The 26107-nt window shown below is 42.8% G+C and overlaps 1 protein-coding gene across 1 annotated transcript; it reads right to left on the bottom strand.

Moving 5' to 3' along the window:
* PGM3 (phosphoglucomutase 3) lies at positions 300-26070 on the bottom strand. The gene is given in 14 exon segments (XM_001924419.5): positions 300-752; positions 2054-2227; positions 4089-4211; positions 5319-5432; positions 6787-6885; positions 9209-9292; positions 11414-11571; positions 13862-13927; positions 13930-14056; positions 14961-15094; positions 20343-20410; positions 22016-22200; positions 23662-23875; positions 25956-26070. Coding segments are annotated over 13 exon segments (1626 nt in total). The 5' UTR covers positions 23866-23875; positions 25956-26070; the 3' UTR covers positions 300-662.

The following is a 26107-nucleotide window of genomic DNA, read 5'->3' as shown; positions in this document are numbered from 1 at the left end:
CATACCTACTAAGAGGAGTAAATAGTAATGGAGCCTGGGCTGGGCATCCCTGTAAGTGTAGCATAAGCACCTCAAGCTCGATGCAGAGCAGAGGTGTCCAGCCTCCACGTTCACACCTCCAATCCCTGGTGATGTTAATCAAAGAGGTAAGTCACCTAAGACTTTTTTTCTGAAGACTGCTCTGGAAAAACTAGCGAAGTCTTGTTCACCCTCCCTATTTGCATCAACGCTGGGGAATACTAGTGCTGCACAATGACATTTTGGTGAGGTAACAACAATGGAAAAGACATCACAAGGAGTTGGCATTAAATAAAATTTAATTTTCTAGCAGCTTTATGAATTTTTCCTTGCATATATTATAAAGTCAATGATTAAATCATATAGTTGAGCTTCAGAATTTTACATTAGTGAGACTGATAGCAGAGGTAAATTTCATTTTAAAAAACTGAATTTAACAAGTATAGTATTTTTACCTGTTTCTAAAGAATTATTTTAGTAGTGTTTAAGATAAATAATCATATCTAGAAACAGTCTAGTAAAGTGCACCATAAATATTATGATTATAAATGTCTTTGAACCTATCATAACAATGGCAGTACTATTCTATGAAAACTTTTAAAAAATTAAAAAATCCAGTTTCTCAAGAATATAAAACAATGTCCTTAGAAACCTGGCTGAGGTCTTTCTCCGACTCCTCCGGCCTGCTGAAATACTGCCAAGCTCACTTCATATGCAAGGCTGTCAGCATTTTCCTGTGAAGCACATGAAAGGATATTACATGAGAGAGACAGCAGCCAGCAGGTTACTTGCAATTTGGGGAGTGGGGGAGCTTTCTGATTCTGTTTCACTAACATATTCAAACAAGAATGTTTTTTCCCTTTCAGTAACAAATTACAAGACCCTGAGATAAAAGGAAAACAAGTTACATTCTTCTAAATCAGGTAAGTTCCCAGTGAACTAACTTTAGAATCTGATTTGATTATCATGCTAATTTAATAAAACTTAGTTCTTAAGGGGAAGAAGGCCACATTAGCCTAGGAGTTTGTCATTCTAAAGCCCAGTTATCCTCTCATCCACCAGGGATGTTTGTTCACTATATTCTGGAATGGCCTAAGTTTCTGCAAAAAGGCTGCCAGCTACTGTATAAATTAATTGTGATTAAATAATTGTAAATACCTCCTTCTGAGTCCTTGGTCACCACACTCTAACTTTGTCTCAGCCGAGCAAACTCTTTTATCAAGGGTTTAAGGCAATAGACATGAGTGAGTGAAGAAACAAATATAAAGTTTTATTTGAAAAGAGTACTTTGGGAGTTTCCATCGTGACTCAGAAGAAATGAATCTGACTAGCATCCATGAGGATGTGGGTTCAATCCCTGGCCTTGCTCAGTGGGTTAAGGATCCAGCGTTGCCGTGAGCTGTGATGTAGGTTGCAGATGTTGCTCGGATCCTGCATGGCTATTGCCGTAGCTTCAATTCAACCCCTAGCCTGGGAACCTCCGTATGCCATGGGTGCAGCCTTAAAAAGGAAAAAAAAAAAAAAGCAATATTTTGAAAAACAAATTGATAGTCCAAAGATGAAATGTAAGCAGCATGGATGATGGTGCCACCTGATTTAGAAATGGGCCTCAAAGCTGGTTGTTTTCATAAAGCAACAGGATTATGTTTTTAAAGGAGAAAAAAAATACAATCCTCTTGAGAATGCATACACATCCTGAACAAGTGTAAAACTAAGTATTTATTAGTTATTCGCACAACAGTCAGAAATCTGACACTTTCAGAAAATCTAGAATAAATAAAAACATTTGGGGAATTTTGTTTAGCTACAGAACTGATGAAAAGAAATAAGAACTTTAGGTTTGTCAAATGAGAACTTTCTTTCTCTTTCAGTAACAAATTACAAGAGCCTTAGATAATTGGAAAACAAGTCACATTCTCCATAAATGTCAGACATTGAAGATTCCGGCACCATTAAAGTGGTTTTCTCACCTGCTGCACCCTCCCCTTCCCCTCCTCTCAATGCACATCCCTTCACTAGACCTGTCCCTGCTTACCTGCGAGTCGGCTTCTGCGTAAACTCGGACCACGTCTTCCGTACCCGAGGGCCGTACAAAAGCTCGGGAAAGCTTGTACTTCTTTACCAGGTCATTGATCGCTTCCTGGAGTCCAGGAGGTTTAACTACTTGTCTTTCAGCATCTGTGGTGCTAATTACTTGCCTGTCTGCAACCTACACAACAGGCATTTGTTACATCACACTGTTACTACATCACACTCCATTCAGAAGCTTAAAACCCGTTCAACCTAATTTCCACCAAAAGAGCATGGCCATTTCAATAGGAACAGACCTACATTTCAGCTTATTGTCCCACAAAGTACAGCACAGAGATGGATTTCCACAGAGTGTCTTATCGACCCCATTTAAATATGGCCATAATTACTGTATGACTTAGTTACTGATGAAATAATCATAAGTATTTAAGAAGAGGATCACAATAAGAATCTCCTGAAAGAAAACTAATCCAAGGAGTTCTCGTTGTACTCAGTGAGTTAAGGACCCGATGTTGTCTCCATGAGGATATGGGTTCGATCCCTGGTGTTGCCCAGTAGATTAAGGATCTGGCATTGCCACAGCCACTGTGTAGGTTGCAGATGTGGCTCCAGTCCAGCGTTGCTGTGGCACAGCCACAGCTGCAGCTCCGATTCAACCCTTAGCCTGGGAACTTACATATTCTGCAGGTGTAGACATAAAAAGACAAAGATGAAGAAAAAAACTACTCTGAACAATCATCGGCCCCTTCTGTGAACTCTGGCTTTAATATCTATCTTTCAAAAGTTCTGTTGGTGAATGTATAACCTGGTATAAATATGTACAGATATCAATCAGCAATTTATCTGATATGCCTTTAAAAAATTCTCTCCTTTTCAGCCCACAGATTCTATTTCTCAGAATCTAGCGTCTGGACATACTCTGAAAACCAGGAGTAATGCAGAGGAAATATTTTCACATGAAACAAGTGGTCCAGGATTTGCTTCAAAATAATATGGAAGAGGTAGAGGACACTAGTTGAAATCTGTTAAAGCTAGGTACAGAGGAAATCCTTATTTTGCTCTCTGTTTTTAAGTTTTTATAATCTTTTAAAGTGAGACATTTATAATAAAGTTGGAAACCATTGGAAACCAAATACTTCTCAATGACAACAGTATGGTTAAGAGCTATTCTGTATTTTTTTACTATACTGTATTTTTTTTTACTATGTTATCTAGCAATCCCACTTGTGGGAATATATCTGGACAAAGCTATAATTCAAAAAGATACATGTACCCCAAAGTTCAGAGCAGCACTATTTACAATAGCCAAGACATAGAAACAACCTAAAATGTCCATCAGCAGCTGAATGGATTAAGGAGATGTGCATATAGATAGATACATACGCACACACACACATGTACATACACCCAAGTATGTGTGTGTGACCCAGTCTCATATACACACACAAAAAGGAGTACTACTGAGCCATTAAAAAGAATGAAATAATGCCATTCCCTGCAACAAGGACATAACTAGAGATTGTCATACTAAGTGAAATAAAGACAAAGACAAATACCATATGATAATCATTTATGTTTGGAATCTAAACTATGGCACAAATGAACCTAGCTATAAAATAGAAACAGACTCAGTTATAGAGAACAGACTTGTGGCTGCCAAGGGGAAGGGGGAGGGAGTGGGATGGACTTGAAGTTGGGGTTAGTAGATGCAAACTACATTTAGGATGGATAAGCAATGAGGTCCTACTGCAGAGCACAGGGAACTGCATCCAATTTCTTGGGCATAGACTATGATAGAATATAATAGAAGAAAAGGAATGTGTGTGTGTGTGTATATGTGTGTATGAATGACTGGGTCAATTTGCTGTACAGCAGAAATTGGCACAGCACTGTAAAAATACACTGTAATAAGAAAAAATTAAGCTGTTCTGTAATTTTTAAAGATATGAGAAAATGGTCTTTTCTATGCAGTATGTATGTATAGCAGGAAATTGCCTTACTTAATTTTCAAAGAAGTAATTTTAAAATCTCACTCCCACCTTAACCTTCAGCTGTCTGTTTGGAAGATCCGTATAGAGAGCATCCCACTGCTGTATAGTCAAGCCCTTCAGAGCCAAGATTGCCTCAATCACCAGCATGTCAGAAATTGCATCACCAGTTGCCTGCAAGATATGGGACACAATATAAACAGAGCTTAGGTATGAATGCTTTCTGTCCTAGAAACCAATCAAGGTGTGCTGGCTGCCCCTAACTCCTGACTGGTGTGGGGGAAAATGAGGAAAAGAGATCTACAGGAGAAAATAAAAGGACACAGAAAACTGAAACCTGCTTGCCCTTAATCTTCCAGCTTATCTATCTATAAAGTCACATCAGACTGGATAACTCAAGGCACTCTATGACTCAAAACTGTATGTATGGAATTCCCATCATGGCTCAGCGGTAAACCAGACTAGTGTCCATAAGGACACGGGTACAATCCTTGGCGCCGCTCAGTGGGGAGTACCGTGAACTGTGGTATAGATCCCAGAGGCGGCTCAGATCTGGTGTTGGCTGTGGTGCAGGATGGCAGCTGCAGCTCCAATTCGACCCCTAGCCTGGGAACTTCTACATGCTGTAGGTGTGGCCCTAAAAAGACCAAAAAAAAAAAAAACCTACTTATAACTAGCTCCCTTTCGAGATAGTAGGTTATGCTGGTATCTTGACAGAAAGCATCATTCATGGTAAAGTGGAGAAATAGGAGCCCTAGTGATAAGACACACATACAGTTGGATTCATACTCTGCTACTGAGTAGCTCTAAGCCTTTGTTTCATTTACAAAATAAGAATTCTGGCGACCTTCTTGTGTATTTGCACAACGAGGCATGTAAAGTGCCCAGTGTGTGGGAGACCCTCAGGTTTAGTTCTCTTGCTTTCACTGAAAGCTTTGCTTTCATTGCCATATTCTCCACTCCAAACCCAATCTGACCCCTTATATCAGAGATAATTTTTCCTGAATTCCCTTGAGAAGGCTGGTTTTAAAAAATACATTGAGCCTTACAGATATACTTGGTCGCTGAATCTGTTACTCCAGGTATAAGCTATGTATTACTTGAAAATCTGAAGCACAAAACTGTTCCATCACTGCACTTTAGTGTAAGTCTCAGTAACTGTTACAAGGAGCCTGCCACCACTTACTTCTCCACTTTGATTTTTTTATACAGCACATTATTCCGTCCACCTTCTGAATAATGAAAAAGTAACCAAACACCCACCACCCCATCAGTTCTGACCTGATTAAACAGGTCTATAACATTTTCAAGCATCTTAGCAGCTTTCCCTTTCTTATCTTCCAGTTCTTTTGCTAGTTGTCTTATCTTTGCTTCAGCAGCTTTACTAAACAGTACCTACAAAAGAAAGCATAAAATCAGAAAACACTATGCATGCCCCAGTCATAAGTACTATCTTAAACTACTTTTGAAACTCAGCGAGTTTGGGGGGAAAATGGCAGCTTTCGAATGTTTGAAATTAATGTAAGATCAAATCAGAAACCAGAAGATACTGCGAGGGGGGAAATAAAGTTCCTTTAAGAATTACAAAACTGGTGAATGCACGTGCTGAGTTTAAATGTTGCCCTGTGCCAGCTAGACTACTTCTGGGCAACCAGGTTCCTAAAGCCTTACCTGTATCCATTTCACTCTGAAGAACATAATTCATTGCAACTAGTAGAGTTTTCTTGTCCTAAATTTGTGAGGACATAAGCTAGGCAAAAGTACAAAAGAGGCTAATCACGTATATCACATTAGTGCCATGGACATTTAATAGAACACACATGTTCCTCAACTGCCTTGCCCATGACTTTAGTGCCTTTGGAGACCCAATATTAAAGAATAGAGCATGCTATATTCAGCCACTTGATGAAATACATATTGGTCAACTAAAGTGCAAGCTGCTCACTTGTTTTGTGGAACACAGCCAATCCCGTTCATTTACCCTCCACCAGCAGATCTGAGCAGATGCGACACACCATGGCCTGTGAAGACTAAGATTATTTACTACCTGCCCTTTAAGATCACTTACAACCCCTGCATTAGATCACTCAAGTGCTATTTTAATTGTATTTTCTAAGAACTTCTTATATTAGTGGCCTCTACAAGCCAATTCTGAATTAAATTAAAATGATTTGACCTAGGTAACATTTTCCATCAGCTACTTCAAATCCATTTATGAAATGAGGCTAGGTATAAAAATATTTAATAAAGACAAATTATGAACTTTATGAATATATTAAAATCTATATACATTAAATAGTAAATTTTATGTGAATTGTATCAAACTTTTTCAAACATTCTATTAAGAGCCATAAAAATTTTTATATGTCTATTGCTAATTAAACTCATCTCTAGTTGCTCATAATTTAATTCTCGACCTAACACTTTCCAATTCACCACAGCTAGGAAAATATTTTAAGTTGAAGGAAAATATTTTAAATGATGTACAGGCCACCTGTTTGTAGGAAAATTAAGAACTACATATTTTTAAAGAAACCATATAATAGGAACAAATTAGTTGTATCTCATTACACACAAAGATCATTACAGTCTAAAAAAAAGCCAAAGTTTCATGGAACCAGTTAGATATATTAACTAAATCTTATTCTATCACCATCTCAATCATTTCAGCAAAGTGGATGGAGCATTACCTATTACCACCATCACAAAAAGTGCCAGCAAAAGCGAGACATAATTTAGGAGAACTTACTGTGCCATGCCCATTTGCCTCAAAATAAACTCCAAGGTCAAATTCTTGAGCCTTGTGGTGCAAATGTTTCACACCAGTTTTAGTACAATAGACAGGTACCTGTAACACAATATTTAAACAAAGACAACAGCCGTTTTTCAATCAGCAAATACTCTCTGTGCACCTATGATCCCAGGGATACAAGAGGAAAAAAAAACCTCCTGGTGAGGAAGACAACTAAGCAATAAAAACACAAAGCAGAAGTGTCACTGTGGGGGAGTGACAGCACCAAAGCAGCACAAGGCTGAGGGTCCCTTATAATGAAAGATTACAAATGTGTGTGACATGATCCAATTATTTTAGACAGCTCAGTTTAGCTACAGTGTGGACAATGGCTCAGGGCAGGGGTCTGCAAGCTTTTACTCTAAAGAGCCAGATAACCATTATTTTAGGCTTTGCAGGCCTTTTGATCTCTATCACAACTGCAAGATTCTGCCAATGCAGTCTGAAGGCAGCCACATGAAAACAATCATGGCTACATGTCAATAAAGCTTGATTTGCAAATAGCTGGCAGGCTGGGTGTGGCCTTCAAGCCACAGTGTGCTATATAAACCCTGGCTCATAAATTAAGGTGGTTTCAGGGCTAATCCCAGTACGAAGTGACAGTGGTTGGAGTAGCACAGTGGCAGCCGGCCTTGGGTGGATCTGAGAGGAAAGCAATGGCTAAGTCAAGACTGAGAGCAGCCACAGTGAGAAGAGGGCAGGTCCAAATCGGTTGAGGAGAGCTTGAGGATGGCTAGGGCTAAAGATACTGCATCGGGAAGAGAATGTGTGGAGAAAGGGACTGTCACTTGATACTCAGTTTCTTCAATGGGGTATCTTACTATAAGAAATTTTTAAGGCAGAAGTTAAGAAAAATACTAAAACAATATACCAAACACAAAAACCCTGCAAACAGCAGGCAACTGAGAGTCCCATGAGTGAGTTTAGTGTGATGTATTTAAATCAGGGCACAAACCAGCTGCCTCCCAGTGTGTTTCATCTGGCGTCCCCACTATTTCTTTTAAATTCCGAATCAGCTGCCAAGACTTAAAAAGTAGGAAATTCACACGAAAATTCTCTTGAAGAAGCTGACTAAAAGTGACAGCAGTGGACTGGGCACACCATGCCTGGTCCTCGTCCACCTGCTGTGCTCATTCATGGAAACTAAAGTACCAACCAGATCATAAAGAAATCGGACTTCACCATTCCTGCTTGAAAAGAATGGAAAGGCAACAAAAATTAGTGAAATGTAGGAATGTGGAAAGGGCCACAAATGTTGGCAAAAAATACCCCAGCCAGGGAGAAAAAGAGTAAAGGCAAACAGACCCGATTTTGGCCACCCATCCTCTAACTCTTAAAGCAGGTAGTGTGATGCAAAATATGATCACCTGGGATGTCGGGGAAACAATGAGAAATAAAATCTACCAACCCAGAAAATGTCTCCACAGGAGAGCAGGGAAGCAGTTTTCTTAGTGAACAGGCATCAAGCCAGACAGTGCTGCACAGAGACAACCTGCTGAGAGAAAGCAAACTGCCCAGGCAGAGAGCAGGCCCACCTCTCGCAGAGCCGAGGACAACCAGCGACCAAGGGTTCTCCTCCAGCAATGAGACTCTTTGGGCTCCTCTGAGCCTGAATATGTCCTGTCCTTGTCCGTGTCTCCAAGGGCCCAATTTTGTCAAGAATCCTGCTACCAGTCTAGCCAGGATCTCCCACCCCCAGGCCTGTGTTTTGGCAAGAGTCCTGTTAGGCTGGTCTAGCCAGACTCCTCCCTGACCCCTGGTGTTCCTCTGACTCTCAATCCACTGTCCATCTTCCCCCACATCTTACACCTCTACTACCGAACCTCCGCTTTTTCTTGTATTAGGAGTTGAGCCACACCCACGCCCGCCCCCATGACAAGACTGAGGCAGTGTATCTATTGAACAGACTTCACGGTACCATCTGCCACACACAGTCTGTCCTTCATCCACCTGATCATCAGTGGGATGGCCACTGCTATTAGCTAACTGCCCCCCCTCAAGGACCCATACGACTCCTCATCTCTCTGACAAGTGCACAGGGCTCTGGCTTGAAGAAAGAGAAACTCTCAGGAAGCGGATGGGATGCTCTCTTCCTCAGTGCATGTATTTCCAGGAGGTGATTCCAAGCCCTATGAAAACACTCCTGAACTGTCAAACTGGCTTATTCTGCTGTTACAAAGATGGACGTTCATTACAAAAGACCAGAGAACAAAGAACAACTTAAATTCTTTTCTGATTTTTGATTTCCATTTACCCTTAAGTAGACAACAGCTTGCTTCAGGCACTACAACCCATAAAGTTTAGGAGGGTGTAATTTCCTCACAGAGATATCTTACAATAGAAGATAATAAGCTACCAGGAAACGGAAATGGCTCAATACCTTCATAACTTCTTCCAGATACCGTGTTGAACTTCCATTTGCATATGCAGTTTGCACAACACCAACAGTCAAACTTTCTCCAATCTAGACAAAAACAATAATAATTACCTTGCCATCCAGTAAAGACCCTACAAAAGTAAACGCAGAATGAGAGTTCTAAAGGATGAGAAGATTATCAGCCAGTTAGTTTAGCTGTGCCTTACATAACTCACTGAAAATTTACATGTCTGCCAGAAAAAAAGTTAAAATACTTTTCAGCATTACTGAGAGCAATTCTACCAGAATCCTTTTGTTTTAAAATCACCTGATTTAGTCTATACTGGTCCATGAGGATTCATCCTTAATGTTGCATATTCTGCGGGTATAGACAAATGTGGAGGACACGTTCCCATCCATATGGCATCAGTCTTTTCAGTCCTAAAAAATCCTCTGTGCTCCATTTATTCATCCCTCAGTGTCCACTTCCTCCCTCCCCTTGCAATCACTGATCTTTCAACTGTCTCTAGAGTTTCTGTGAGTTTTTGTGTTGCAGGTTGTCATGTAATTGGACTCGTACTATAATACACAGCCTTTCCAGACTGACTGTCACTTCATAATATACATTCACTTTTCCTCCATGTCTTTCCATGGATTGATGGTTCATTTCCTTTTACTGCTGAAAAATATTTCATGGTCTCCATGTACCACCATTTATTTGCCTATGAAAGACATCTTGGTTGCGAAGCTATCTTTTTTCTTCCTCCTACAGGTAAGAAATGTTCATTATCTCGAATGCTGGTGCATGACCAATAACAAGCTTCATTAGGAGACAGAGGGAAACCACATACTGAGGTGGATTTCTGGGCAGGTTTAAAACCCTTAAGGGTTGACAGTGTAATTGTTTTTTTGTTTTTTGTCTTTTGTCTTTTTAGGCATATGGAGGTTCCCAGGCTAGCGGTCCAATCAGAGCTGTAGCCACCAGCCTACACCATAGCCACAGCAATGCCAGATCCGAGCCATGTCTGTGACCTACACCACAGCTCACGGCAATGCCTTGTATGATGCCATAAGGATGGGAACATGTTCTTCCACATTCATCTACACCTGTAGAATATGCAACACTAAGGGTGAATCTTCATATAAATTATGGACCACACACAAGATAGTGTGGCTATCTTGTCTCCTTGACCCACTGAGTGAGGCCAGGGATTGAACCTAAAACATTATGGTTCCTAACCAGATTGTTTCTGCTGTACCACGTCGGGAACTCTGACAGCATAATTATTCATAAAGTCATTCATGTATGTAGGGCTTTCCTTTTACTTAACAATTTTCGCTTAACTATTCTTATGAAGTTGAATCCGTCTTTTGCCTGTAAAATTAAATGAAAAACAGAGACTGTTTTTAAAGATACTGTGGCTTCTTGATCTCTTTAGTTTTTTTTTTTTTTTTTTTTTTTTTTTGTCTTTTTTGTTGTTGCTATTTCTTTGGGCCGCTCCCGCGGCATATGGAGGTTCCCAGGCTAGGGGTTGAATCGGAGCTGTAGCCACCAGCCTACGCCAGAGCCACAGCAACGCGGGATCCGAGCCGCGTCTGCAACCTACACCACAGCTCACGGCAACGCCGGATCGGTAACCCACTGAGCAAGGGCAGGGACCGAACCCGCAACCTCATGGTTCCTAGTCGGATTCGTTAACCACTGCGCCACGACGGGAACTCCTCTTTAGTTTTTTAATAAAAGAATACACTGAAATCTTAAAGTATACGTTTTCCAGATAAAATAGGTATCATCATACTTTATACTTAGAGCTAGCCTGAGATTTCCAAAAGAGTGAAACAAAATAAATCTCCTATCATGGAGCTTATCACAATCATAGTAAATAAATTCCTCAAAGGATGAGATTTTTCTGTTTAAACTTGAGGCTCTGGGGAATGACGTTCATGGAAATCTCATTAAAATGCCAGGTGTGAAGAAACTAAAACTTGAGAAAGCTTCCAATCACAAAACTTCGCCAATGTGAAAAAGCAAAGGGCACTCCCTCAGGTTCCAAAACCAGAGCCCCAACGCTGAAATGATCAGAATGACCTTTTTTTTTTTTTTTTTGGCCGCAAATGAAAGGAACTTCCCATGAGTTATGGCTTTGAGATGTTCATGTGACTGCCTGACACAGAACAACCTCACCAAATGAGTCTGGCTTTAAAGGGCGGCCAGCCACCCCACTGTACCTCCAACAGGAGCTCTTTAAGGAAGCTGCTAATTAGTGTGGCAATCTTGTCTCCATCTATAAGATGAAAGTGGCCATCGACATCACAGTAGTAGTAAATTATTCTGTCTGCATCTCCATCAAAGGAACAGCATCTTTCATTGGCCTTCATCTCAATTCCTAGCACACAAAATTGTTAAAATGCCATTTCAGTCTAAGGAATAGGAATAAAACTTGACATGAGAAGTTTTTGGTTTTTCTCTTACACCAGTTACAAGGGACAATGTTTTCAGTTCAGTATTCATCATAACTGGCCTTCTGTGTTACACGGAACCAGGTCCACTATGACTTGGCAAGAGGTATTTAAAATTATCCCTCCAAATAAAAACTAATGTCTTAACTCTTAAATGTGTATACAGGTTTACTGGTATTTTTCAGCTGGTATCTACCTTTTTTATCAGTATCTTTCACAGCTAAGTGAAAAAGGAATTTTCATAATCTAAGCCAAAACCCAACAGGATACTAAAATAAAATTCCATCTTATCAGCCAGTGGTTTGGCAATACAGGCTCCCACAGTTTTGTAAGCTACAGGTGTTTCTGAATACAGTTCCCCTAGTACCACGTCCTTTACATATAAAAAAATAATTGGCAAGAGATGAGGTTATATGCTTTGATCTAATTCTGAGAAAGGTGATTTTTATGTGGTCACAGCATCAATAACGAACACTGGTAATTAAGGGCAAAGAATTATAACCCATGAGAGATCAATGGCTTGTGTAATCTGCCTAAAGTTACTGAAAACTCAGCAACTGGTACATCAAATTAGATGTGGCTCTTCTGCCAGGACAGGAGTGGAGGGACCAACCCAAGAAATGAAAGGCTTGTGTCTGGAATGTGACTATTGTGACTGTGAGGTGGGCTGTGGGGCACAGCACAAGATGCAGGAATCAGAAATGGAGGCCATCCTATAGGGCAGGAGAAAGAACAAGCTCAAAGCCAGTGAATGGCTAAGCAAGCAACCCTGAGCTAGATTGTCAACAGAGGTCAAAACAAGCCATTCAGTGAAAAGGAGCTCAAACTGGCTGACTAGGCTGAAACACTTCCTACAGTGAGGCAGGACATGAATGAGAGGGGCAAGCGGGGAGGTGTATGGCACCCTGTGGGGGAATGTCCTAGCCGAAGCGGGTGGGCCACCCCACTGCAGCCCTAACGTGAGCCCTAATTTGAGGCCTCGTGAGAATGGGCGTTTTCTTGTCTTTTGTCTTTTTAGGGCGGCACCTGCAGCATATGGAGGTTCCCAGGCTAAGGGTCTAATCAGAGCTGTAGCTGCCAGCCTACGTACGCCACAGCAACGCCAAATCCAAGCTGATCTGCGACCTACACCACAGCTCACGGCAACGCCAGATCCTTAACCCACTGAGTGAGGCCAGGGATTGAACCTGCAACCTCATGGTTCCTAGTTGGATTCATTTCCACTGTGCCATGATGGGAATTCCAGAATGGACATTTTCTAATTTCCATAAAGAGAAGCCAGAGATCCCAGGATTTCAGTGAAATCATAGAATTTTTAAATGGTGGCAACTAATGCAATTAAACATACAGAGACAGACACACACACACACACACACACACACACACACACACACACACACAGTAGACCACACAATACACCTGCAAGCCAGGTCTGGCCCAAAGGCTAACAAGTTGGGATCCGTAATGGAACTTAAATATGAAACACCTCTTACTACAACAACTATGAGAAGAACAGTCTCCCCACCTAACACACCAGCTGTGGAAGTCATGGATTTTGCTATGGTAACTAAGCAGAGTTGTATTCCATTATGTGTCTAATTCAGATACAGTGAAAAACAGAGCTACTTACTAGTGCTATCCTTTTTTTCTTTTCTTTCTTTGCTGCCCTGCCTCATATGGAGTTTCTGAGCCAGGGAGCAGAGAGGAGCCACAGTTGTGGCAACACCAGATCTTTAACCCACAGAGCAAGACACCGCTGATTCTGTTGCACCAGAGCAGGAACTCCACTAGTGCTATCCCTTTGATAAGCGATTCTCAGAGCATGGTCCCCAGATCAGCACCATCAACAAGGCCTGGGCATGTGCTAGAAATGTGAATTCCTATCTAAGTCCTACCTCAGGCCTACAGAATCAGTAACTCGGGGGTAGAGCCCAGGAATCTGTCAGCTAACCATCCCTTCAGCCAATCTGATGCCTCCTAAAGCTCGAGAACCACTGCTAAAATTTCACTTGGATTTTGCATCTTCCACCCAATGTCCTACACCCTGAGAGGACTCACATGACTTGAAGGCTGGGAACAGACATGTTTTGTGCAGTGCTGACAGAGTCTAACGATGGCAGAGCCAGGATGAGCTGCATGGCTCTTAAGTCACTTGACCACCTCTGTCCGTAAATGAAATGTGTTTTTAGAACTCTGTGAAACCAGTATTTCACATACCCTCTGGAGGTTTCTGATGACTTTTCACAAAGTCGGCCCCACAGAAATGATTAAGTTTCCCTTGGTCCCATCATTAAATAGCTGAACTGACAGCCCCTGGGGCAAGTAGTGTTTCATTTCTTTTAGCTTCAGGGCCCCTATGCCGTTTGCACAGTCAACCTTCAGTGTTCTGTGGTCATCTCCACTGCAGGAGGCCTGAAATGGAAAACACACATGGAGGAAAAATTGAAAGTTAAAAGTAAAAGTGAAGCATAAAGCATATATATACATACGCATAGGTAGACATCCTCCATTATCTCAGTTAACTTGTCTATTCTGACCCAGGAAACAAAAGAGTGCTCACGTTCAGATGAATACTGGTTTACACCAAAGTAAAATTTGAAAATGCCTCACTAAACATTTTCACTGACTGAATAAATTATGGAAATGGAACTTAGAATGTTGCCTCAATTAAGCAAGGTCTCTTAAAATATTATCAGATTCTGCATTACACGACAGTTCCTCAAATGTGGGAATGAATGAGCGGTAAGAACACTGCTCATTCCCTCTTCATAGCCTGTGACAGCACCGGGCATATTTGCCTTTTTTCTTGTCAGTCTCCCCTCCTGCCCAACCTCATCCCAGAATCTAAGTTCTATGAGAATGAGGCCTTGGACTGGGTTAACTGTGTCTGACAATAACATACACTCAATATTAGCTGATGAAACACATTATACTCCTCAAATCTTGTTCAGGTTTATGAAGCTAATACACACACTGAAGAAAAGCTTTCTGGATGGCAGACGCCTCAAGTATGAGGCCAGCAGCAAGTGCAATAATTCTCTGAGCAAATTCCTTTGAAGGAACACTTATGATGATTGCGGATGCACCGCGGTCTCCCCCAGCCATTTCAGAACATGCCACACTCCTTGCCAAGCAAACGCTCACAACAGCGTTAGCAGGATGCAAGGGTGAGATCTTGCGGAGCCCTAAAAGGAAAAGGGAGATGGGCAGTGTTTTGGGAAAAGGAGAAGGGGTAACAAATTATCTAATTAAATTGTTCTCCTGATGTTATCTGAGTCATGTGCTCAAACTCTAACCACACTGGGAAGACTTTCACCTGTTTGCTAAGTTCCACAAAGGCTGTGGAGAGCTTGTGGTAGTAGCCATCTATGGTCGCCTCTCCATACTGGCCACCGGTGTTTCGACAGCACACCATGTAGTGAAGCTGCGGTGTCGTCAACAAGCCATAGTCTGTCACAGAAACACAAAGAACAACTTACCATACTTGCGAATAAAAACAAGACTCCTAGCGCGTGAATTTCAGGGTGACAAATCCTCTTCAGAAAAAGACAGAAAACACGAGAAACGCTAACTTTTAGGCGCTCCAGAAATAGGTATATACATCCATGAAATCGTGGTAACTTTACATGTCACAGGGTGATATTACAGTAAGAAATATAATTTTGGTCTCTGTCCCCATTTCTGGCAGAGGCTCTAAACCCTTGGAATTTCCTTAACAATAAAGGTGTTTTTGCTATGTTAACAAGGTGGCTTTTGGACAGCCCTTAGAAACCTGAGGATGGGAGTGGTTGCCAGGGAATCAACCAGGTGATTAGAGAATGGAAACTTTCAGCACCCTCCCATTCTCCCCAACTCCGAGGAGGGGTTAGGGGGAGGGCTAGAGGAGGAGTTCAAACACCAGTGGCCAATGATCTAATCAATTGCACCCATGTAATGAGGCCTCCAGGAAAAGCCAAAAGGATGGCGGTCCAGATTGGTGAGCAAGTGGAGACTGGTGTGCCCAGATAGCACTGATGCTCCACGCCCCTTCCCGCAGAAATCTCTGCCATCTGCGTGCTTCTGGCTCATCTTGCCGTGGGCAGCTTGATATGGGACCTCAGTTCCCAGACCAGGGCTCAAATCCAGGCCACAGCAGTGAAAGTGCCTAACCATGAGGCCACCAGGGAACTCCCTAAACTGGTAATCTAGTAAGTAAAATGTTCCCCTGAATTCTAACTATCGAAGCAAATTAACTCACCCCCAGGGAGAGAGCTGTCAGAAACCCAGGTAACTGGCATCTGAAAGCCTAGCCAGGGATGGGGTGTTGTGGCTCTTAGCCCTTCACCTGAACCGTGCCAGAATTAACTGGTTGTAGAAAAGACACATATTAGACACATACTCAATTCTAAAAGAAAGAAGAACTAGTACTGATAGCAAAACCCAATCTTTTAGTATAGACTGGTCACAATGTAAAAATAGAGCAATGTAGGAAAGTCATCATTGACTTCTATTTCCAGTAACATTACAAACTACATGACTGAGATGACCCTCCTCCTGAAAATAATCCAGAAATGCTAAATAGGAGAAAAACCTCTTTTTAAAAAGAACTGCAGTACCAATGTTACAAAGGAATTTGGCCAAAATCTATGTGAAGCGAGGACTCTGGAATATGGGCTGAGGGAAGCCAGTTTTGCTCTGAGGGCTTTCCTCTAAACCAGAAGTGGAGCTGTGGTTCTCAGTGCACAAAGTCCACGGCTGGTCTGAGATGTGTAACCCGGGAGAACAGGCCCTCAGGAAGTGAAGCCTAAAGGACTACTCTTCAGCACAGGGGAAAGCCAGAAGGAGTCAGCCCCTGGACCTCCTCCCCAGAAAGCTGACTTGGAACTAGCAGAGGGGGAAAGCCCACCCCTGAAGAGCTGTCACCACAGCAAGGCCTTCCCCAGACTCCCAGCCCAAACTCATGTAGTCACAGGGACCCAAAGGAACCCTGTCATCAAAGAACTTTGTCACCCACCAGCCAGGGGGATCCTATGCACCCAGCAGAGGCAAACACTAAACTCAGCCAGGGAAATGCACCTTCATCATAAACCTCAAGAATGGCCCACAAATGTTGTCCAAGAAAACAAACAGCTTATAGTCCAACTAGTGAAACACATAAAAGCACCGGGAGTAAGAAACAAGAGAAAGAGCAAAGATGGACCAGGATCTAATAATACTCTGGGACAAAATCCATCAGTGGTCTTCAAAGTCAAGCATAAGAGTTTGGACAGGAAACAAAAATCCCCTTAGGTTCTTTAGCCCTGCAGTTACATAATAGAAATGGTATTTTATGAAGGCAACTTCAGCTTTGGCATAAGGATTATGTGGGAGAAGGTGAAAGAGGTCAAAAAAAGTGGCTTAAGAGCTAAGATTAGCTTAATGGAAGTGTCTAAGGAGAGGAAAAACAGTATTCCAAAAGACACACTGAAGGTTGAAACAAAAGGATTTTGTAACCAATTAGAAAAAAAATTAAGTGACCATTATTGACAGTTACTTATTAAAAAGCATTACCACCTATTTCACAGATCAACCCAGAAACCCAAAATCCATTCTTCACAGCTCTAGCCTCACACCATATCACAAACTTCTTCTGATCCATTACTAATTCCAATTTTTTCCCATTTTCCTCACTAGCATCAGTCTCGCATGAATGACTGCACTGTCTCCTAGGTGGTTTCTTTTCCTTTCTTACAACTTCCCTCTACCTCTCCACAACATTCAGAGTGACTGGCTTCCAATGAAAATGTGATTATATGCTCAGGCGTGAAAACTTTCAATGCTGAGTTCCCACTTTGGCATCTCTGCAGCTCTGGGATGCAGGTTCAATCCCCAGCCCAGCACAGTGAGTTAAGGATCCAGCACTGCTGCAACTGTGGTGTAGGCCACAAATGTGGCTCAAACTGGATCCCTGGCCTGCGAACTCATGCAGCAGGGCAGCCAAAAAACAAACAAGCAAAAAACTTTCAATGGAATCCCACTGCATGTAGTATAAAACCCCAATTCTTACCACGACCTATAAAGCTTAGAACTTGACCCCTGCTGACCTCTCTAACCCTAGTCTTTTTTTCTTTTTCTTTTCTTTTTTTTTTTTTTTTTTTGGTCACAGCATGCAGAAGTTCCTGGGCCAGGAATTGAGATTAAACCCACACCATAGCTGTAACCAGAGCCAGAGGAGTGACAGTGCCAGATGCTTAAGCCACTGAGCCACCAGTGAGCTCCCCTAACCCTGTTCTTTACTAGCTTCCCTCAGTATCTTCCTTTCATTTGCCAAAATACATCAACTTAGAGACAGAAATGAGCAAAGGGTAAAACAAAACAAAACAAAAAAAACCCTCTCAAAACAATGAATAAATAAATTTTAAAAACACAAGAAAACAGATGGTTTCAGAGTCAGAATGACAGTGCTGAAAAAGTCAACCATTCTGGGGAATGGCAAAAAGAACAGGGTTTGGGGCAGGGTGGATCTGGGGTGGGGGCAGCCACCTACGTACGTGGAGACATCACTGACTGGTGCTCTCAAACCTCAAGCCGGAGCCTGTCGACAGGCCATCGTATCTACTTAGTGAGATCCAGCCAGCATTTCTGCCTTTTTCTAACAAGAACAGCTGCATGCAATAGTGTAGTATCATGGGTCAGCCCTGTTCAATGAAATCTTCAGTTATACACGCAGGCATGTGTGCATGCGTACAATGATAAAAAAAAATGGGTTTCTCAATGCAGGTTGTGATATGCGGTGAAGCAGACTGCATGGAGGGCTGTACACAGCAGGGAGGCAAAGATGTTTGATCAACTGATGAATGAATGAATAAAAGAATATATGCAGCTATGGAGTTCCCACTGTGGTACGGTGAGTTAAGAGCCTTACTGCAGTGGCTCAGGTCACTGAAGAGGTGCAAGTTCAACCCCAGCCTGGCACAGTAGGTTAAAAAGGATCCAGCATTGCCACAGCTGTGGCATAGGTGGCAAGTGCAGCGCGGATTCCATCCCTGGGCCGGAACTTGGGAACTTCCATTTGCTGCAGGTGCAGCGTTAGGAAAAGAAAAAAGAAAAAAAGAATACATACAGCTGTAGCCACAGCAGTAAAGATGCTCATTCAGAAATGAGACCAAGTGAAAGCAAGAGGTGAAGAATGCCTGTGTTAGGAGAGATGGGAGAGGAGCCAGCCAACAGAGAAGTAATAGCAGCCAAGGAAACAGAAGTTAAAGAAAGGGAGCAGTCACAGCATGGGGAGCTGCCAAGACAGCAACTGAAATAAACTTTAAAATACAGATTCAGAGGGTTAAGTTTAAATCATGGATCCCTTTGAATATCTGACAAAAGCTATAACTTCTCTCCCCAGAAAAGTGCACACGCAGGTGACAGGGCGCAGTGCACCTGGAGGTCCATGTACACACAGGTGACAAGGCACAATGCAAGAGAGGTCCATGCATATACAGGTGACAAAGTGCAATGCACCTGGAGGTGTGCAGTGCCCCTGAGGCTTAAGCAAACCCTCCTGGGACCCTGGGACCTGGGTGACCCCGGACTGGGTGATCTTGCTTTACCATAGATAAGTGTCCAAGAGACAGTTCCCTGGAGGAACCAGGATGGAGCCTCGATGACCAGAAGCGCTAACGGAGAAGCAAACCAAGAGAGTCCTAGAAGAGGTCAGGTAACTGGAAAGGGAGGGAACACAAGGAGGCTGAAGGGGTCAGGATCAACCACTGCAGAGACACCACCTTCACAAGGTGCACAAGTGACATGAGGATGCCAGCCTATTGTGCTGCATGTAATTCTTCATTTGATAAAATGGGAAAATCCACCTGTCAAAACTTAACATCATGTTTATGAGTAGGCCAAGGATATTTCCCATGATGACTTGACCAGGACAGCGGACTCACCACGTGACTGGCTACCAGGGTATGTGTGATTATTGACCAAAACCCCAGAATGAACATCTTCAAACAACTGCAAGGGTTTTTACCGCAGGAAATTCAGCCTTACTGAACAAGTGGCTTAAGATCAGTATTTCCTATATCTAATCTCTGACAAGTAAAATATATTAGCCATGCCCAGAAAAAAAATTTTTTAATTTTTTTAACTTAAAAAGCCTGGAGTTCCCTTTGCAGTGGAGAAGAAATGAATCTGACTAGTATCCAAGAGGATGCAGATTTGACCCTGGCCTCATTTAGTGGGTCAGAGATCCAGCGTTGCCATGAGCTGTGGTGCAGGTCCCAGACAAGGCTTGCATCCCACGTTGCTGCGGCTGTAGGCCAACAACTATAGGTCTGATTCGACTCCTAGCCTGGAACTTCCATATGCCACAGGTGCAGCCCTAAGAAGCAAAAAAAAAAAAAAAAAAAGCTAGTAGTTTATATTGAGTGTTTTTTTTTTTTTTTTTTGATCTCCCTGTGGCATAAGGAGTTCCTAGGCAGGGATCAGATCTGAGCCGCAGTATGGTGATGCTGGATTTTTTTAAGGCACTGTGCCAGGGCCGGGGATCAAACCTATGTCCTGGCACCGCAGAGACACTGCCAATTCTATTGCACCACAGCGAGAACTCTTACATTGAGTTCATTTTCTTTTTAAAGTTTTTAATCTGTATTTTCAAACTTAGTTCTAAGTTAAATATGTACTCATTTTGTGACCTATTTAAAAAAGTTTTTTAAAGATTAATTTACGAGTCACGATAACTACGTACCATGGAATTGACCTCCTAAGACAGTCACGCCATCTATCACAGACTCTGAAAGTTTCTCACTGCTGGGCCTAGGAAAGAAAAGGGAGAAAATAATATCCTATCCCAAGACTGACTGAGCTGCTATGTGTGAAAGCATATGCTGAAATTCTGTGCTACAGGTTTCAGAAAAATAAGTCCATTGTATTTGAACTGAATGAAACCTGCCAAGTTTGCAAACTCTGAAAAGATAATACAGGTAAAGTGGAAGCATTTTCCAGTAGCCTTTCACAATATATTTCTTGGAGAGTTTGGCTCTGAAATGAATTTAGAAAAGAGGGATAAAGCATACACTATACCCATCCAAATCCCTATTCAGGTGTGACTGTAACAACACCTACACTGCCTGAGAACAGTGAACAATGAATGCATACGCCGTGTACAACGCATGCTGGGTATTAGACCATTAAGAGTATAGAACCTAGTTTTCATTATAAAAAGTCAGTCTACCTCCTAAAAATAAAGCAGATCAATAGACAAATGCCTTGTAGAAAAAGATTTTCTCTATTATTTAAACTAGATAATAGCTGAGAGGCAAATACATGTGGACGGCTTTACTGAGAGATAATTTGCTTCAGATCATAAGTCACTTGGCTATTTGTGCTGCCTATAAATCCACAGTCAGTGATATGAGGAAGTCCCTCTGGTAATACAGTAAGGGTCAAACACTAGTCCAAGTCATTCAGAGACTGAGCACGAATATCCTCTAGAAAGAATCTCTGGAGAGTTCCCATCATGGAACAGTGGTAACAAACCCAGCTAGTATCCATGAGGAAGTGGGTTCGATCCCTGGCCTCACTCAGTGAATTAAGGATCTGGTGGTGCCGTGAGCCATGGTGTAGGTCACAGATGTAGCTTGCATCTGGCATTGCTATGGCTGAGGTGCAGGCCAGCGGTTACAGCTCCGATTCAACCCCTAGCCTGGGAACTTCCATATGCCATGAGTGTGGCCCTAAAAAGATTTAAAAAAAAAAAAAAAAAAGAACCTTAGCTAAAACCAGATCTTACGCAAAAGAGAATGCTTCTGCTTCAAAGCACACTTTTAATCTAACATTTATAATAATCTTTTTTTTTGTAACAGAAGGTAAAAGCTGCCAAACATGACAAATACATGGAAATAATATAGATTGTTAATGTTTTCCCATGAACTCCAGCATGGGAAAATGACATATGATCAACCAATAACACAGGTTATAAAATAAACCTCTAAAAATAGTAACTTACAATCACCTGTTCTTACCCTATGGAGACTGAGTAAACCTACAGAAGAAAAGGGATGGAAGACATTTGCTTGTGCTTCTCTGCAGCCAGGAACCAAGTACACTACCTACATTATCTCTTGCCATTCTCAATAGGGATCACACGATGCAGGCCTCATCACCAACATATCACAGGTGAGCAAAGGTGAGCTCCGAAAGGATAAGTGCCTGCTCAGCTCCCATAGTAAGTGTGAGAGCTGGGGCTCAAAGTCCAAGCTAGAGCAGTGACTTGGCCCCCATGTCCTACTGAAAAGACCCGGATGTGGAGAAGCCTCTCAGGGCAGTTCCACTTGGCTTGATTTTCACCTGGTCCCAGGGGCTAAAACTAAGGCAACCACTGTTCCCAAAGAAGCTTTCGCTGGCAGCTGCGACAGTCACCTGGTATCTCTACCGATCACCACGAAGGCGTCCTGGTGCAGATTCACAGCTGCTTCCTCGCTGATGGCCACCAAGGCTCGTGCCAAATCTTGCTCCTCAGCATTTGCCAAATGGGTAGCATGTTCCTCCCAGGAGGGCGCCAACATTTCGCCCAAAGGGTCAACCAATTTTACACCATTGTCGTCCTTCAAAGAAAAACAAATGAGAAGCCATCTGTGCACAGCTGTGAGGGTGACATGAAGAAGTACACTCAAGCTGCTGTCCCCCCAATGAAAGTGAAGGCCGGCCAGTCTCCCTGGTGACTGCTGAAGGCCAGCCACAGGACCAGATGTCATATTTCTATCACCTCCGCAAATCCTCACCACACATGAGCTCCACCTAAGAACCCTACGGTCACTCTGGTCTTAATTGAAGAAAACTAAAATTCAGAGCAAGTAATCTGCTCATGTTCACACAGCTAATAAGTGTTGGTGCTGGTATTAAAACATCAAATCTACTTGAGTCTTAAACCCACAGCCACTGTGCCACACATGCCAGCTGTATTCCAGGGCTGTTACCTCTGCTTTGGCCGGCAACTAACTGATCAGGTACAAGTGTGGCAGAACCAGGGCCCTGGGGATCCTTTTGCTCTGGCTGTACTCTGAGAACACACTGGCCATCGTGTTAGCCAGTGGGTGTTCAGCCAGTGGGTGTGGCACAGAAGCTGAGAAGAGGCACCTCCATTCTGGGCAGCTCAAATTTCTGGAAAGATATAAAGTGTGGTTCAGAGTAAATGTCAACAGCTAGCTAAGAATTGTTTTGAGAAGTGCTTCTGGAACTCACAATGAATTTGGGGTTCTGCCTACAAGTCATTAAGCAATTATGGAGATGTAGACACACACAATCACAGTGATCCACGTTCAAACTGAATAAGCAACGTCCTTTTGTTTCAGGGTTGGGGTGGAGAGGAGGTTACAATCCTTCACTAACACACATAAAAACTGCTGCTGATTTAGCTACGAAGGTACAAGTCTCATATCGTAGCAAACACAAGTGTATTATTTAAACCATGTATTAGTGAGTTACAGGCCAGTACAGAATAAGATCAACTGTGTCAAAAGGAACGCTTCAAAGACTTATCAGGAACACTAGAACCATCGGGCCTCATCAATAACCTGCCCAAAGCAGAACCCCATATTTAGGCTGTTCGTTCAGAACAGGAAACCATGCCCCAGCTATAGAAATGTTGTCTGAAAAGTTTCAAAATGAGTTAAATCTTTTCAAATATTTGCCCGTGCCCCTTCCCCTGCTTGTCTCCAAGCTCTTCCAACTTTGCTCAACTAAAAGCAGTAACAGTTTTTATTACTGACGCTGTCTCACTGCAACTACTTGGGAATGACATTCTGTTATTTCTCAATATGGACACACAGCAAAAAAAAAGAAAAAAAAATGACCATCTCATTTCATTCTCTCCACACCCTTTAAACAGTCATGAGCTAAATGACCACTTGTTTAAGGAAGTCATTTCAAAGCCAAAGGCATGTAGCAGTGAGAGGGCATATTCTGAGAACTGGAATCTATTTTGGATCAAAGCGCTCAGACACTATGGTTTGGTCCTGCAAACAAAGGTTTGGTCTTTGCTTTACTGGGGGCACTAAATGCATTACCTCAGGATTGTGTGATGCTGTTACCATGACTCCTATGGTAGACTTTGTCTGCTTTGACCTCAGGACAGCTAATAATCCCATTCGAAACATGACATGATCAAGACGGTCTGCTTTCGTTCGAAATCCAGCGGTCCCATATTGAAGAATGAGTCCATCAGGCTTGGCATGCGATGCTGAGTGCTTGGTAATGGCATCTAAATCCATGTCTACAAAACTAAGGAATATTTTTCAGACATAATAAGAAATCTTTCAAAGACAATTTGCTCCAAAAATTGCCATCCTAGAGTTCTTGTAATGGCTCAGCAGGTTATGGGCCTGGCATTGTCTCTGTGAGGATGCAGGTTGAATCCCTGGCCTCCCTTAGTGGGTTAAGAATGAGGTGTTGCTGTGGCTGTGGCCTCAGATGCAGCTCCAATTCAACCCCTAGCCCAGAACGTTCATGTCATAGGTGGGGCTGTAAAAAGTAAACAAAAAAACAAACAAAAAAACAAACAAACAAAAACCTTGCACCCCAAACTGAGAGATCTGATTCATTCTGAGCCTCCCCAAAGAGGAGAGGCTCTATGTTTTCTCTCTATGTTTGAGAGAAAAGAATGGTAGAAAAAATCCAGGGGGGTTAGCATTACCTGGATCATCCACTTGAGAACAGAAATCACATCGTCCCCAACAATTCCCGGGCCCTAGGCAAACTTAAAATGGTCCATTCCCAACTAAAGCGAAGATTCCTTAACTAGATTCAGAGATTCCTACAAGATCAGGGATCATCTCCTCTTACAAATAGGAAAACTTAATCCTGGGTCTCAGTTAAACAATTTAAATTTTACATGAGGAGCTGCTGACAGACACCTAAGGTCACATTCTCAAGTGGGCTGGGACCGCAGAGCAGACGAAGTACCTGGGAAATCTGTGTACTTCTGCTATTTCTCCCAGGCTACAGAGACCTATTCCCAAAGGAAAAGCAAAGGGCAAAGTCTCCTCTCCAAGACTGCCCTACCTCCTGATACACCTTGCAGTGGATTTTTGTATTTTCATAAGGGAGGATGGAGACACCCTTCTAAATTAAGCTCTGAAACCAGCAACACCTTCCTTTTACCTTTAATTTAGTTTAATTTTTTTGGCCACCCCCACGCCATGAGGAATTTCCCAGGCCAGGGATCCAACCAAGGCCACGGCAGGGACATCACCAGGTCCTTAACCTGATGAATGACACCAGGGAACTCCCACTTTAATTTTGAAAATCAAACATCGGGTTAAGGATCCAGCGTTGCTGTGAGCTGGGGTGTAGGTCGCAGATGCAGCTCAGATCCTGAGCAGCTGTGGCTGTGGCGGAGGCCCGCAGCTGTAACTCCAATTTGACCCCTAGCTTGGGAACTGCTATATGAGGTGGGTGCAGCCTTAAAAAGACAATAAATAAATAAGTAAATAAATAAATAACATCAGCCCTTAGCCCACTACTACTTTCTTCTCTGGGATACTCAGGTTTTAGGTGGAACTTGGGGCTTCCAACCTCAGCTGTATGTACTATCCACTTCCTGGACCTGCCCCATTACCAGTTAGTTCAGGGATGAACAACAGTCCCCATAGCCATCAGCCTAACTATCTTGTTTTCTTTACTTCCCTTCACTACTATTTGGATAAACAAAAGCTAAAGGAAATGGTGAAAATGTTTGCTTTTGTCCAGTTTGGAAAAAGCTGGCATTCAGGAAGTTAATTTTGACCCAGAGTCATTAAATCTACTTCACAAGCCTGAAAACGTTTTATTCAAAACTGACCAGTTAGTCAGTAATGTATCATGTTTATTCAAAAGGGCGTAAACCAGTCCCTTTTCAGCCAGAAAGTCCTTTTTTTTTTTTTTTTTTTTAAGTCAAGATAAAATGTTTCCACCCTTTAAAGCGTTTCAGGTCCTAAAACTACTTTCAAAGACCATTCGAAGGCTTTAAAAAAAGTATTTTCAAATCCAAACTGTTTCCACTCTAAGAAAATCTGAGAACTGCCCCCCTCATTCAATTTTTCCATCCAAACTTCAATACGAGTTTAGTTCCCCTCTCCTCTCGCCCCCACTTTTCCGAGTCAGCTCTGAGACTCCGCCTTGGAGGGGGACGAGCCCCCTGCCCCAGTTCGCTACCCTCGGGCCGGCGCCACCAGCCTGCTCCCGAGCCGCAGCGGTGAGTAGGTGTGTCCCGCGCCGTCCGCGAGCCAGTCCGCCTGCCTGCCCACCATCCTGTCCGTCTACCCAACCCAGGCAGACCAGAGTGTCTCCTTCCCGCCGCCGCCGAGCCTCCGGCCCAGCTCACCTCTGCAGAGAGACGCCCCCTCACCTCCACCACGCGGACCACCTCCCCCGCCGCGGCGCTGGGAATCAGACTGCGGCGCTCCGCACCAGCAGACGTGGCCCTGCGTGGCTTCCGGCCCGTCGCCCCGCCCCTCAGCCAATCACGGCGGGGGA

Source organism: Sus scrofa, chromosome 1, assembly GCF_000003025.6.
Source record: "Sus scrofa isolate TJ Tabasco breed Duroc chromosome 1, Sscrofa11.1, whole genome shotgun sequence".
Lineage (NCBI taxonomy): Eukaryota > Metazoa > Chordata > Mammalia > Artiodactyla > Suidae > Sus > Sus scrofa.
Note: the sequence above shows the minus strand (reverse complement) of the source record. Positions and strands in the feature narration are given on the sequence as shown.